At 50.1% G+C, this 13,321-nt stretch overlaps 1 protein-coding gene across 2 annotated transcripts; it reads right to left on the reverse strand.

The window, feature by feature from the left end:
* Positions 1-1,247: 1,247 nt before the first annotated feature.
* Copz2 (coat protein complex I subunit zeta 2) lies at positions 1,248-12,928 on the reverse strand. Of its 2 annotated transcripts, none has more exons than XM_076869857.1 (9): positions 12,806-12,928; positions 12,048-12,122; positions 9,353-9,404; positions 8,722-8,813; positions 8,240-8,295; positions 7,283-7,360; positions 4,967-5,018; positions 4,309-4,347; positions 1,248-1,583 (listed from the first exon to the last, which is right to left on the reverse strand). In XM_076869857.1, exons 1-9 carry the CDS (start codon positions 12,914-12,916, stop codon positions 1,536-1,538), a joined length of 603 nt encoding a protein of 200 aa, XP_076725972.1. In that variant the 5' UTR covers positions 12,917-12,928; the 3' UTR covers positions 1,248-1,535. The 2 variants fall into 2 exon arrangements, with proteins under 2 accessions (XP_076725972.1, XP_076725971.1); XM_076869856.1 differs by having other exon boundaries at positions 9,353-9,434.
* Between the last annotated feature and the right edge of the window lie 393 nt (positions 12,929-13,321).

A 13,321-nucleotide genomic window follows, 5' to 3' on the forward strand; every position in this document is an offset into this window, starting at 1 on the left:
TTACAATGCATATGTTTGCACTGCTGTATCTTTGCCATTTTTCTCAAATTACAGAAATCGTCGAATCCATTATAAATAGTGTAGGACGTGACAACCACAGGGACCGCTTCTATCGACACCCGAGTCTAGTCTCTTTCTTTAGCAGCTGGCGGAAATTCTTGTACCCACGCTGGTGCAGAACTCACAGGGTGGGTCACGCGTGCTGGTTGCTAAGGCAACGCCCTGTTGGATGTGTTTGAGACCAACCCAGGGCAAGGGTCTGTCAAGTCCTTTAGGGCAAAAGACCAGCAGGAGCACGTTTCCCGTTTTGCCCTCTAGGTGCCGCTGTAGGATTGCGGATGCTGTCCTGGGGCGGGGCTTCCCACCAAGCTAGGCTCCTCCAAGGGCGGGGCGTGGGACGAAACCGCTGCAGCCTGCAAGGGCTGGGGGGAAACTAGCTGCCTTGGGATACAGCCGGAGGCGGCCTCGGTATGATAGTACAGGGACGCAGGAAGTGCACACATCGGAGAAAGACAAGGAGAAACCACAGGTTCTGGGACCGGGACAAAGAAGGAAGTTGCCCAGAAAGGTGTCCATCACATCTTTCCAGTTTGGCCCTGGAAATCCCTTTTCGTCCTCTCCCCTCTGGGCCCCCAATTCTTCACAGCCTTAGAGCGCACCAGGTGCTGTGGATACAGGGACACACCACACACACACACACACACACACACACACACGGGTTCTGGCCGATGCGTCCTCTTGCCAGGCTCTAGTGCCCAGGCTGTTTGCCACAGTAGGAATTCCGCGGTCCCCGGCATGCCAAGAAAAACAGCCATGCTGTTTCTCAGTTTGTCAGAGGAAGCCCTATTCCCTTTTTGGAGGCCAGGAATGGAAAAAAATGACTTGGAATCTCCAGCGGAGCTGCGCGGTGTGTACCGCACACAAAAAGTGGGGGTACCATCTTTTGCTCTCTCTTTCTTAGAAGTATGCGTCATTCCTGCCACTGTCACTCTCACCGTGTTACACAGACCCAGCCCCGCCCGCCGCGTATGATACCCCGGGGTATCAGTGTTGCATCCCCTTACTATACTAAATAGTCCCTTTCCCGTGACCCGTTCTCTTCCCAAACAGGCAAGTGCAGGGATACATCCGCCCTGGGTCTGGATATCTTGAAGATGTGCCTCATGTACCCAAGAGGAGCTGCAGAAAGCCCAGAAACCCTTGTCTGAACACACACACCCCTCCCAGGCCAAGAAAGGAGGAGACCCTTGGCCGGAGACAAAGCAGATTTATTAGGGCCCTGACTCCAAAAGTCTAGGAGAAGTTCTGAGCAAAGCAGCTCAGCTGGTTCCCATGGCCCAGGGCAGGCCAGGGCGCTGAGAAGGGGTAACCGATCAGGGGCCAACCCATTGCTTCTCAGAATCCCTCGCCCAATTCCTCAAGGGTCAGTGCTGAGGGAGGCCTGGGAAGGCAGAAGGGTTTCTTCTGCCCCTTGGGCTTTTGCTAGGAATGGGGAAATGGTTCTCTTGGGGAAGAAAGCCTTGAATCCAGAGCCTTCATTTCAGTAACGACCATTTAATTTGTTCCTTGGCAGACTGGAGAACCTGGGATGGGGTGTAGGAGGTTGAGAGAAAGAAGTGGGGAGATTGTCAAATACCTTTAAACCGGCAGTAAAAAGTTCTACAGGGTCCCCAGCCGCCCCTGCAACCTTGGTCACTAGGTGGCAGCAGCTCTTCTCTGTCTGGGGCCAGACAGAAAGGATAGGGCAGGTCCAACTGGCAGCAGCCAGCTCCCACCTCAGGTCCAACCCTGCCCAGCTCTCTGGTTCCTGCATCTGTAACCCTGGATGTGGCAGTGGCCCCCTACCTCCCACATGCCATACCATGAGAATTCCTGTCCCCAGATACTGGGCTTAGGCACCTGACACCTCGGCAACCCACTAGTTCTGGTCTTGGCTAGCAGTGTGTTCTCAACTCCATCCAGTCTACTGCTGATGTGGCACAGCTGGAAAAGGGTGGCCCAGACCCTGCCTTGGGCCACCTTCTGAGGAAGCAGTCTGGGTCCAGTATGTACACAAATCTGTAGCACTGTGAATACCCAATGCCAATACAGCAGGGCCCCCAGGTGTCCTTCAGATTGTCTCTCCAGCCATTAAGCCTCTTTTCCTTAAAAGAAGGTAGATTCTACTCTGTGTATCTCTCTTCCTCCTGCAACTCTCTGGGGCATGTTGGGGTTCCTCTTATTCTCCTAGGGGAATCTAAATTTCTCCTCATTTGTATCCCCTATTTCACTACCTGCACTTTTCTTTTCACTCAAGAATTTCATTATGGGGCTGGGGATGTGGCTCAAGCGGTAGCGCGCTCGCCTGGCATGCGTGTGGCCCGGGTTCGATCCTCAGCACCACATACAAACAAAGATGTTGTGTCTGCCGAAAACTAAAAAATAAATATTAAAAATTCTCTCTCTCTCTCTCTCCCTCTCTCACTCTCTCTTTAAAAAAAAAAAAAAAAAGAATTTCATTAAAAGTGCTTTGTCTTTGGGCTGGGGTTGTGGCTCAGTGGTAGAGCACTTGCCTAGCATGTGTGAGGCACTGGGTTTGATTCTTAGCACCACATATAAATAAAGGAATAAAATAAAGGCCCATCAACATCTAAAAAAAGTGCTTTGTCTTCATTCTTTGGCCCTCTGGAAAAGTGGTAATGGTTATTTGCTGAGCATGTATGGCTCACTAGAAGCTATGGAAGCTTTCCTTGTAGTAGCCTTTTGATTAACTCTCTGAATAACTCTCTGAAGAGGTCCTTCTATTATGTGAGACCCAGAGAGGTCTTGCCCTAGGTCACCCAGCATCAGGTGTTAAGGTAGGACAACCTGAGATGCCTCATAGGAGTGCTTATTTTCTCATCTGCTCTGCTTATTGCCCGCAACCTCTTCTTCCCAGAAAATTGCCATGCAACTGCATTAATTCCAGCAGGCCATGAGGATACGTGGGGAACCAGAGGGCAGAGGGAGTGCTGAGAGTAGTGCAGAAAAATGGGCACCACACCTGGGGCTCCCCATTGGTAGGCACAGGCCCTTCTCAGTAGGGCCACCAGAGTAGGAGTGGTTAGTGCCAGGGCATGAAGCTCCACAGAAGTAGGATTAGTCTGAGCAGAGGGACCTGTGAGCAGACAGAACAGAGGTCAAGGAAGTCAGCCAATAGGATCATATAGGTGTATGGTGGGAGTGGGCTTTTCCCTAGCCAGGTCCTTCAGAGGCAAGGTGACAAGTGATGAGCGGGGAGAGTTAGATCTTATGAGTTTAAGAGTCCTTTAACAGCTAGGTATGGTGGTGCATGCCTATAATCCCAGCAATTTGGGAAACTAAGACAAGAGGATCATAGGTTCGAGGCCAGCCTCAGCCATTTAGCGAGGCCCTAAGCAGCTTAGCACTTATTCTCAAAATAAAAAAAGAGCTGGGGATGTGACTCAGTGATTAAGCATCCTTGGGTTTAATCCCTGCTACCAAAAAAAAAAAAAAAAAAAAAAAAGAGCTCTTCAACAAAGCTGGGTGCAGTAGCACATGACTATAGCCCATGTGCTCCAGGAGACTGAGGAGGAAGAATTGCTTGAACCCAAGAATTTAAGACCAGCCTGTGACGACATAGGGAGAGCGCATCTCAAAAAAAAAAAAAAAAGGAGCCGGACAGATATAGTGGTCTACTCCTGTAATCCCAGCTACTCAGAAGGCTGAGGCAAGAGGATCAAAAGTCCAAGGACAGCCTTGATAATATAGCAAAATCCTGTCCAAAAAAATAAGATTTTTAAAAAGAACTGGGAGGGGTGGGAAGGGTGGTAATGTAACTGAGTGTTAGAGCACTTACCTAGCATGTGAGAGACCCTAGGTTCAGTCCTCAACATGACAAACAAAAAACAAAACCCAAACAAACAAACAAACAACCCTTAACAATCCCAGTGAGGATCCTAAATGATGAGGGTGGGGTTTGGAGGCAAACTCCTAGTTGGTATCCTTTCCAAGTTGGGGGAGCATTGGGGCTTGAGCTCGCACATTGCTTTGAGAGACAAGTTACCCAGCCATCACCAAGGTAGGCAGTTCATTTCAAGTTTGATCCAATTGAACCAGGCCAGCAGACAAGTAAGCAGATGGCAAAGTGTCCCTTCATCCCTTATATGCAATTCTCCCACCCCAGAGACCTGGCAGCCTCCACTGTTTCTAAGAGATGGTCCATCATGGCCTAATCCCTTCCTTTCTGCACCCCTGATAGCATCCCCTGGGTTCCTCAGTTCTCCTTCTCTCTTTTAGCACATTTCTATTAAAGATGCAGGGGCCTACCTGGGTCACACTCTGTTCAGTTAGGCTGCTGTCATCTGCCTGCAGGGAAGCAGAATCAAAGGGTGGGGTTAGGCCATGGTGAGGTTGTTGGGACAGAGAGGTGAAGGAGAGGGACTTGGGGGTTGAGAGAGCAGTGGTGAGTGTGATCCAGAACTGCACCTGTATCTCTAGTTAGCAGAAGTCCTGCAGCCTGTCATTTGGAAGTCAAGACCCCTGGGATCTTTCTGTGGTGCATGGAGGGTGAGGGAGTGAAGGGGAATGAAAATGGAAGGCAAGGTTTCTTCAAGATACAAGAAAGTCAGAATAGGCAAGGAGATTCTGTCCACTCCCCCAAGTCAATCTCAAGGCCAAGGTAGCCACCAGGTATCCCTTTGAGGATTCACATATTTCCCTGCCTATACTTCCCAGGAGAGAGGGTGGGAAGGTGATTGTGATCCTGTATAGGAGAGGACAAGAAGATCTGTCTTAGCAACAAGCTGCCACCCACCCACCCTGACCCTAGCAAATGCAATGGCTCAGGGGATGACCTCTGCCAGAGGAACTATGGCTTCCACTACCTGGGCCCTGGCAGACCCATGCTCAGGGAAGATGAGAAGGGGGAGGACAGGAAGGGCAACCTGGAGGAGATGGGAGTGAGGAGGGGTGAGGGAAGACTTACCCTAAAATTCACTTTCTGGATCACTTGCTGAGGGTCACTTTCCAGAATCACACTGCAAAATGAGAGAAAAACCAGGGGTGAGGGGGATTGGAGATGTGATTCTTTCCTTTGCCTCCTCTCCCAGACAAGCAGCTTCTCTCTCTTCCACCTGTAGAATCTCCCCTCCAGGGCTCCTTCCCACGGATGATCCTCAAGTCACACCTCTCCCTCGACACAGAAGGCCCTCAGCTCTGCTCATCTACTCTTCACATCTGTGGTTCATACCCTTGGTCATCACTGGGCAATAACTATGAAGTGAGGCAGTCCAATTTAGAATTATCAGATGTTATCAGGCATGGTAGCACATGCCTGTCATCCCAGCTGCTTGGGAGGCTGAGGCAGGAGGAAATTGCAAGTTCTAAGCCAGCCTCAGCAACTTAGCTAGGCCCTAAGCAACTTAGCAATACCCTGTCTCTAAATAAAAAACAAAAAGGGCTGGAGATGTGATGGCTCATTGGTAAAGTGCTCCTGGGTTCAATGCACATGCCAGTACAAAAAAAAAAGGCAAGAACTCACAAACTCAGAGCTCTTCAAAGTTTACTTCACTACCTGGGTCTAGGGATGAATTCCCTGTAGAAAGACTGAGCTACAGTGAAAAAAGGGAGGCCCTTGGGGGAGATTCCTCTCTTATCTCACTATTATTTCATGCCATGGGTCATGCTGGACATGAGAGAAATGGAATCTAAAAATTAGAATCTACCCTTTCTTCTGTTAGACCTAAATATTAAGGCTTTTCTCAGCCAAGGGACAGACACTCATGAGGCACTGGAGGAGCTATGGAACTGTTTGTGGTAGTGTGCAGGGTGCATGGGGTAGGAGGGCTCGTCACTGTGGAGGTACAGAGATGCAGCCATTGAGTGTTCCTTCTTACCTGGTAAAGCTCCTCCAGGGCAAAAGTTTCGTCTTCTTTTTTACCAAACCAATGGAAATAAACATTTCCCAGAAGCTTCTTCCCAGGCTCCCTCTGGGCCCAGGATCTCTAGCCAGAGGTGTTGGAATCCATAAAGGCAGAGCATTCGCTCAGGGGCCACTTCCCTGGTAGGTGCTTATTGGTTTTCCCTGACAGGAGGGTGAGCTCGGCAGTGGCAGATCCTGGGGAACTTAAGGAGCTTATACTCAGGCCACAATCTATACACTTTCAGCTCCACAAAACCTAGTCAACCTCCAGTCACATTTAGGTCCCAGCAATCAGCACAAGGTGGAGCACTATAGCAGGCAGGCAATAGTCACAGGGGGAGGGAGGCATTTCCAGGAACTATAGCCCGACCCCCAGGAAGGGAGGCACTGTGCTTGGGAAGAGCATAATCTCCGGGACTGTTTGTTTTAAGAATTTTCTGTTATCCTTTGCCCTCGAGTCAGAACTTCTTTTTCTCCCTGATTATGGTCCCCTCTTCTCATAGGGGTTCCTGGGCTCATTGGCACAGCAACAGGAAACAGCACTTACCAAATGAGCTTCATGTGCATCATCTTCTTTGGTCCCTATAAACCTATGACCTTAGTTTCCTCACCATCCCATTTTAAAGACAGGGAAAGTAAGGCTCAGTAAAAATGAGTAACTAGCCCAGGTCATGCATCTAACTGTGTTGGAATGGAGCTCTGAAAGGGGAATGGATGGGGTCTAGTAGACCATCTGAAATCCTTCCAGAGAAACAAATGTCTATGCTTCTTCTGGACCCTGGAGATCAAAATGGATTTCCCTAAACCCTGCCTATTAACCATCTGCCATAGGTTGATATCAGGATACTCTCTCTCTTTTTTTTTTTTTTTTAGTTACACCCCCAGCCCTTTTTATTTATTTTAAGATAGGGCCTTACTAAGTTGCCTAGGACCGCACTAATTTGCTGAGGCTGGTCTTGAACCTGTGACCCTCCTGCCTCAGCCTCCCAAATTCCTGGGATTTCTGGCAAGCATCACCTTTTTTTTTTTTTTTTTTTTTTTTTTTTTTTTTTTGGCGTTCAGTGCTGGGGATGGAATCCAGAGCCATGCACATGCCAGGCGGCAAGTGCTCTACCATTGAGCTACAGCCTCAGCTAGGTAACTTTCTTATTTGGCTTGACTTTGGCTAACACTGACATCAACCTCCATCCTTAGGAGTGAGGTGGGAATAAGGGGAAAGGTTGGGTGTGTGGAATCACTGGGCATATGTTGGGGGAAGCGAGTGAGAGTTGGCCAGAGAGCCTGACAATGTACTGGGAGCAATCTTGACTGATGGCCCACAAAGACCCTCTTGCTGTGAGTTTCCCCAGCCCTTCCCTCTTCTCTCCAGCCCTTCCTCACCCGCCATCCACAATCTCATCCAGCACCAAGAAGGCTCCATCCATGTTCTCCAGCAACCAGCGCTTCTCCACATTCTTCCTGAGGGTAGACACAAGCTCCTGAGCTTCCCCAAGGCCAGCAGGAACCAGGAACTGAGTCTCTGTCTAGGTGAGGCAGACCCTCTCTCTCTAAAGACTGCCTTGATGACCACCCCTCTCCCCAATAAGGACAAGAAGGAGAATGTTAAGGGCTCTGAGGGCAGAGCCTGTGCAAAGGATTATTTTTTTTAAATATATTTTTAGTTGTAGATAGACACAATACCTTTATTTATTTAATTTATGTGGTGCTGAGGATTGAACCTAGGGCCTCACACATGCCAGTTAAGTGCTCTCTCTACTACTGAGCCACAACCCCAGCCCCTGTGTGAAGGACTCTTGGCACAGGGTAGGTCTGCTTCCCGAAGCCCCACCTTGCCCAGCCTCCATCACTTTGGGCACTGATATCCACATGCCCACCATGGGAGCCCCAATGCATTTCATAGCTGGTTTAGGTGCTCCCACACTACTGTGGTTAATTTGTGTCACCTGTGCTTGTTTATTTTTCAATTATCCTAGTTTGGTTTACCCAGGTCACACTCGCTGGGACAGAGATCAGATAGCAGAATAGAGGTGCTGGGAAAACCACCTGGAGCTTCAAGACAAAAACCCTGAATTTGGATCTCTGTTATGATATTAATGCTCATGACCTCAGGCACTGACTTAGCATGTGGAGACTCAATTGTGGACTATACCCTGCATGTGGCTCTGCTCTGGGTGGCACCACAGTGGTCAGGTAAGTCAGGGGCCTTGGTGAAAGATGCTCTGGTTCTAGTCCTGGGCTTGCAGGGATTTCAGGAGGAAAGCAGAGAGGAAGGACCCTGCCTCTGGCACAACCAAGGCCTCAGGGCTGGGGTCCTGGAGGGCAGAGAATCTCACTCACCTTAACATGTGGCTCAGAGACTCAAACAGGCAGGTGAGAACAGACATGAGCATCAGCTGAGGGAAGGCAGATGTGGGAGGAGGAAAAGAAGACAGCTGAGCCCAGAGTCTCAAAGGAGACCTCTGAGCTCACCATGTAGGCCGCAGTGGGCCGCCCTCCCTTGTCTGCCAGTACTCGGCTAGAGGCTGACTGTAGTTTGACCTAACAGGCAACTTCCCTGGGTCTGAACTGGGGGACACTGAATGTCTGCTTCTCTAGTTAAGAAAGAATCAATGGATCCCTGCAGAGGGTTTGATGACTTCGTTTCTGTTTCCAAAGGAACCCAAGGGGCATTATAGATACATATCATCTCAGAAAGAACCATTTTGGCTGCCCCTCCCTACCTCAAGACCTAGAGGAGGGATACCAATGGTGAGCCTCCAGAACCCACCTCCACCCAAGACTCCAAGCCAGACCTTGTCACCCCAACTTCCTGAACTCACCTCATTCTCATGGGATGAGCCCACCACATACAGGAAGAGGTCAATGCTGCTCTTGTAGACAATGGTCATGCCCCCGAAAAATGCGATCTCACCTAGAGGTGGAAGGGCTTTTGGTTCTGGTCACCTTGGCCTGGTAACAACATGGCCCCTCCTCCCAGTTGCATCCTCTGTGCCTCTTCCTCTATTTTCCTCTTCCCCTCCCAAGGAGCCCATGAAAGACCAGAATCAGTGACACTGCCCCTAGGCTGCTCTGTGTCCTTGGTCCCACCAGTGCTATATTTCTAGGGACATCCTCATGCTAAGGAGTCAGCAAACTCTGTTCAAAGTTGACTTCCCATCCACCCTCTACCATGCGCCATTCCCTGAGAACAGGTCCAGGCCCGGGGTGCCACAACAGAGTTGGCCTCCTCAGTGGAGAGATCTGGCTGTGCTGGGAGGTGGGTGTGGAGAGTGAGGTTTCCTGGATGAAGGGAGTGAAGAACAGCGGACAAGGGGACGAGGGACAGCTTTAGGAGAGAAGGTAATGGCCTGTGGGTACGGAAGGCTGACAGGGACAGATGTGTGTGGAGATGCAGAAGGCAATGAACAGCAGTGTTCTTGAGTTCTGGAGAAGGAAGAGGTGGACACTTACTCTCAGTCCTACTGGTCTTGTTGAAGACATTTTTCTCAAAAACCATCTGCTCCTTCATGGATGGGAATGTGTCATCATAATACTGTGAGAAAGAGAACAAGGGGCAAAAAAAAAAAAAAAAAAATTCCACAAAGCCTCGTTCCTTCCTGGGTGGGGAGCAGGAGATGTGGACAGACCCTGTGGGACCCTGCTGCAATGCCATGTTTCCCTTTCATGATCTTCCATGCCTGAATGTACCCTAGTTCCCATAAGCAAATTCTAAATAAAGAAAGACAAAATAGCAGGGCACAGTGGTGCATGCCTGTCATCCCAGCAGCTTGGGAGGCTGAAGCAGGAGGATCATGAGTTCAAAGCCAGCCTCAGCAACAGCAAGGCGCTAAGCAACTCAGTGAGACCCTGTCTCTAAATAAAATACAAAATAGGGCTGGGGATGCAGCTCAGTGGTCGAGTGCCCCTGAATTCAATTCCTGGTAACCCCTGCCCCCCCAAAAAAAAGGAAAAAAAAAAAGAAAAAATAGAGACTATTGAGGGTTCTTTGGACTCTTCTTCCTGGTTTCTTTCTTTCTTTGCTGTGCTGGGGATTGAAGCCAGGGCTTTACACATGCTAGGCAAGTGCTTTACCTACTACATCCCCAGCCTAAATATTGTCACTAAGTCACACTGTTTTGACACTAACCTGAGCCTACAGAAGTAGGCAAAGTCAGGAGTCTTCCCTAAACAATAACCAGCATAGATCCAGCTAAGTTATACATAAGGAAACTGGGGCATGAGAAAGTCAGAAACCAGGCGCAGTGGTGCAAGCCTGTCATCTCAGCTACTGGGGAGGCTGAGGCAGGAGAATTGCAAGTTTGAGGTCAGCCTGGGCAACTTAGGGAGATCCTGCCTCAAAATAAAAAAGTACTGGAGGGCTGTGGTTGTGGCTCAGTGGTAGAGCACTTGCCTGGCATATGTAAGGCACTGGGTTCAATTCTCAGTACCATATATAAATATAATATATATAGATAAATCATAAGGCCCATCAACAACTAAAAAATATAGTTTAAAAAAGTACTAAAATGTAGATCAGTGGTAAAATCACCCCTGGGTTCAATCCCCAGTATCACCATAAAAAGGGGTGGGCTTTCCAATATCTCAAAGTGATAAGGATTATAGCTGAGATTCAATACCAATGATCGTCTGGCTTCAGACAAGGTGTGTCAAAGATTCAATACCTAGTGAGAAGTTCCTGGCACATATTACATAACTAAATCAATGTGTTTTTATGGGTGTTTTGTTTAAGTTTGGTAAGCCTCTCCCCCTGACTCAATTTCTTAGTCTGTAACATGGATGGGTCTACTGGGCAGGCAGCCCTGGAGGCTTTAGCATTGCTGATCCACTCTGGCCATCTGCCAGGGCAAGGTGTGGTTAGCTCAGCTTTCAATTTTCTGGATGTAAATTTTGCCACTTTGTACTATGCAGGCAAGTTAGCAGTCTCCCTGCTGGCTCCTGCTGTCATGAACAAATTCATTTGAATGCTATGAAGACAAAAAAAAAAATTCAGCCTCAAACAAATGAAAAATTTGTAATGCATTTCATAGTTAATTTAGATGCTGTAGTTCTATTCCAGCTAATTGTATCAATAGTAGAAATTTCTTTTTGGATTATCCTAGTTTGGTTTACCCAGGCCATGTTCATAGGATGAACAACAAATAACTGAATAGGTGTCCAGAGAAAAGCCACCCTGAGCTTTAAATCAACATTGAGTTTGAGCTGGGCACAGTGGTGAATGCCTGTAATCCCAGTACCTCAGGAGGCTAAGGCAGGAAGATCAAGAGTTCAAAGCCAGCCTCAGCAATGGCAAGGTTCTAAGCAACTCAGTGAGACCCTGGCTCTAAATAAAATACAGAATAAGGCTAGGGATGAGGCTCAGTGGTCAAGTGCCCTTGAGTTCAATCCCTAGTAAAAAAAAAATTAAAAATCAAGTTTGAACTTGGGGGGTTGAGGAAGGAGGATCACAAGTTCAAAGCCACCCTCAACTCAGCAACTTGGCTAGGCTAGGCCCTAGGCAACTTAGTGAGATCCTGTCTCAAAATAAAAAATAAAAAAGACTGGGGAAAAATAAAAACTCAATGGTAAAGTGCTCTTAGGTAGGTTCAATTCCCAATACTGGAAAAAAAAAAAAAAAACCAAAAACCTGAATTTGGATCTCTGTTACAATATTAATAAGACCTTAGGCAACTCATTTAGCATCTGTGCATCTCATTTTCTGCATCTGTGAAATTAAAAGAGTTGGATTATATGATCTCTAAAATTCCACCTGGTTCTAAATCCTTATACTAATTCCTTCATAGTTGCAGAACAAAAGTGGAAGTCCCTTATTTAGTTTAGGGACTAGGACTCCTTGGCCCCAGGCTGAATACTCCACTGACCTCTTGGGAGGAAACTTCCCATGCCTAGGGTCCAGCTGGTCAGTGGAAGGATGATAAGACAAGGCAGGCAGCATAAGTAGAAACAGAGGAGATACCCCCTATAGTCAAGGCCAGCAGCTTGACAAGGCAGGAGGGTGGACAGAATGGGTCTATACGGAGCTGCTGTGCACCACAGAGACCACAGTAGAGTCTCTCCAGATATAGGGAGTCAGCTGGGTGTTGGGTGGAGACCTCTGTTCTTGGGGCTGTATTACTGTGTGTTCAGGGTCCCAAAGGGTGAGGGTTACCTTGGCCAGCAGCCGTCGCCCATCATTATCTAGGATGAAAACAGCCTTGATGGTGTAGAGGGAAGGTTCCTGTAACTGACACCGGGGAGGAAAGCTCCGTTTGTCCCCTGACTCAAGGTGGACACCCAGGTATGGGCTATAGGATTTGCGGGCCCTAGGAATACATCCTCAGGCTCCAGCGACCCCCAGCCTCCAGTCCATAGCTGGTTCCAGCCCAACCCTGTGCCACATGGGCCCACTCCACTCCCAGACAGATGTTCCACTGCAGGCCCTGGGTGGGCGCTGTGCCTGCTGGGTGCAGAAAGTCCTACCTGGCCCAAGTTCTGTCATGCACTGACTGCTCCAGAGCCCGAGTCGGAGTGTATCACAGAACCTAGGCCAGGGGGACAGTGGCGCCGAGCCTCCTCCGTCCAGCTGGCCCCAAGCTCCAGAAGCACAGCCATCACCCACGGGCGACGGAAACTCAGTCCGGGCCCACTCCTCACCCACTCCTCACCCCTCCCAGCGGAATCCCTACACCGTCCCCGCCCCCAGTCAATCCCCATCACTGCTCCGAGTTCCCCTACAACTTCCACTCCGCACCGGCCGACTCGGGACAGGCCTCCGGGCCAGAACGAAAATTTCCTCCCCTCCCTGGGCCCGGGTCCTTTCCCCAGGGCTGGTCAGTGGTGGCACAAAGTTCCCGCTGCCAGTCGTGAGTTGGCTGTCCCCCTCCTCGCTCCCCCGCCGCCCCCGCCCCGCGCCCGCCTGCTCCGTACCCGCAGCCCCGAGGGCTCCCCGGCTCCAGCGGGCGGCGTCGGGCCCCCGGCCTGGGCAGCCGCGGCCCCCTCCCCCGGGTGCGGACGTGGCCAGGCCTCGGGCCGCTGCATTCCTCTCGCCGCCTCGCACTGACAGCGCCGCCCGCCGCCCCGCCCCGCGCCCGCCCGCGGGCCGCCCCCCGGGGCGCCGCCGGCACCTCCCCTCAGCCAGCTCGGGTGCGTGGCGCTGCCTTCCTCGTTGCCCCTTCCTCCTCTTGCCCTCCCTGCTCTCCCTTCGAGCCCTCTCAGCCCTGCGCCCACAACCCAGTCTCTGCTGAGCTGCGGTCCACCAACTTTTCTCTCTCCCGCTCTCCTGTTTTCTGCTCCTTGAAGCCCCCAGACAGAGCTCGGCGCCCTCAGGTGGGCCCGGGACCAGTCTCTCTTCCTGCTTCCTGCCTCCTGCACGGGTACCGCAGACTGTCCTGGGACCAGCAGTAAGCAGGTGGATCCCACTTTGGTCTCTAGACCCCTGGTTGG

The sequence above is a fragment of the Callospermophilus lateralis genome, chromosome 11, assembly GCF_048772815.1.
Source record: "Callospermophilus lateralis isolate mCalLat2 chromosome 11, mCalLat2.hap1, whole genome shotgun sequence".
Classification (NCBI taxonomy): domain Eukaryota; kingdom Metazoa; phylum Chordata; class Mammalia; order Rodentia; family Sciuridae; genus Callospermophilus; species Callospermophilus lateralis.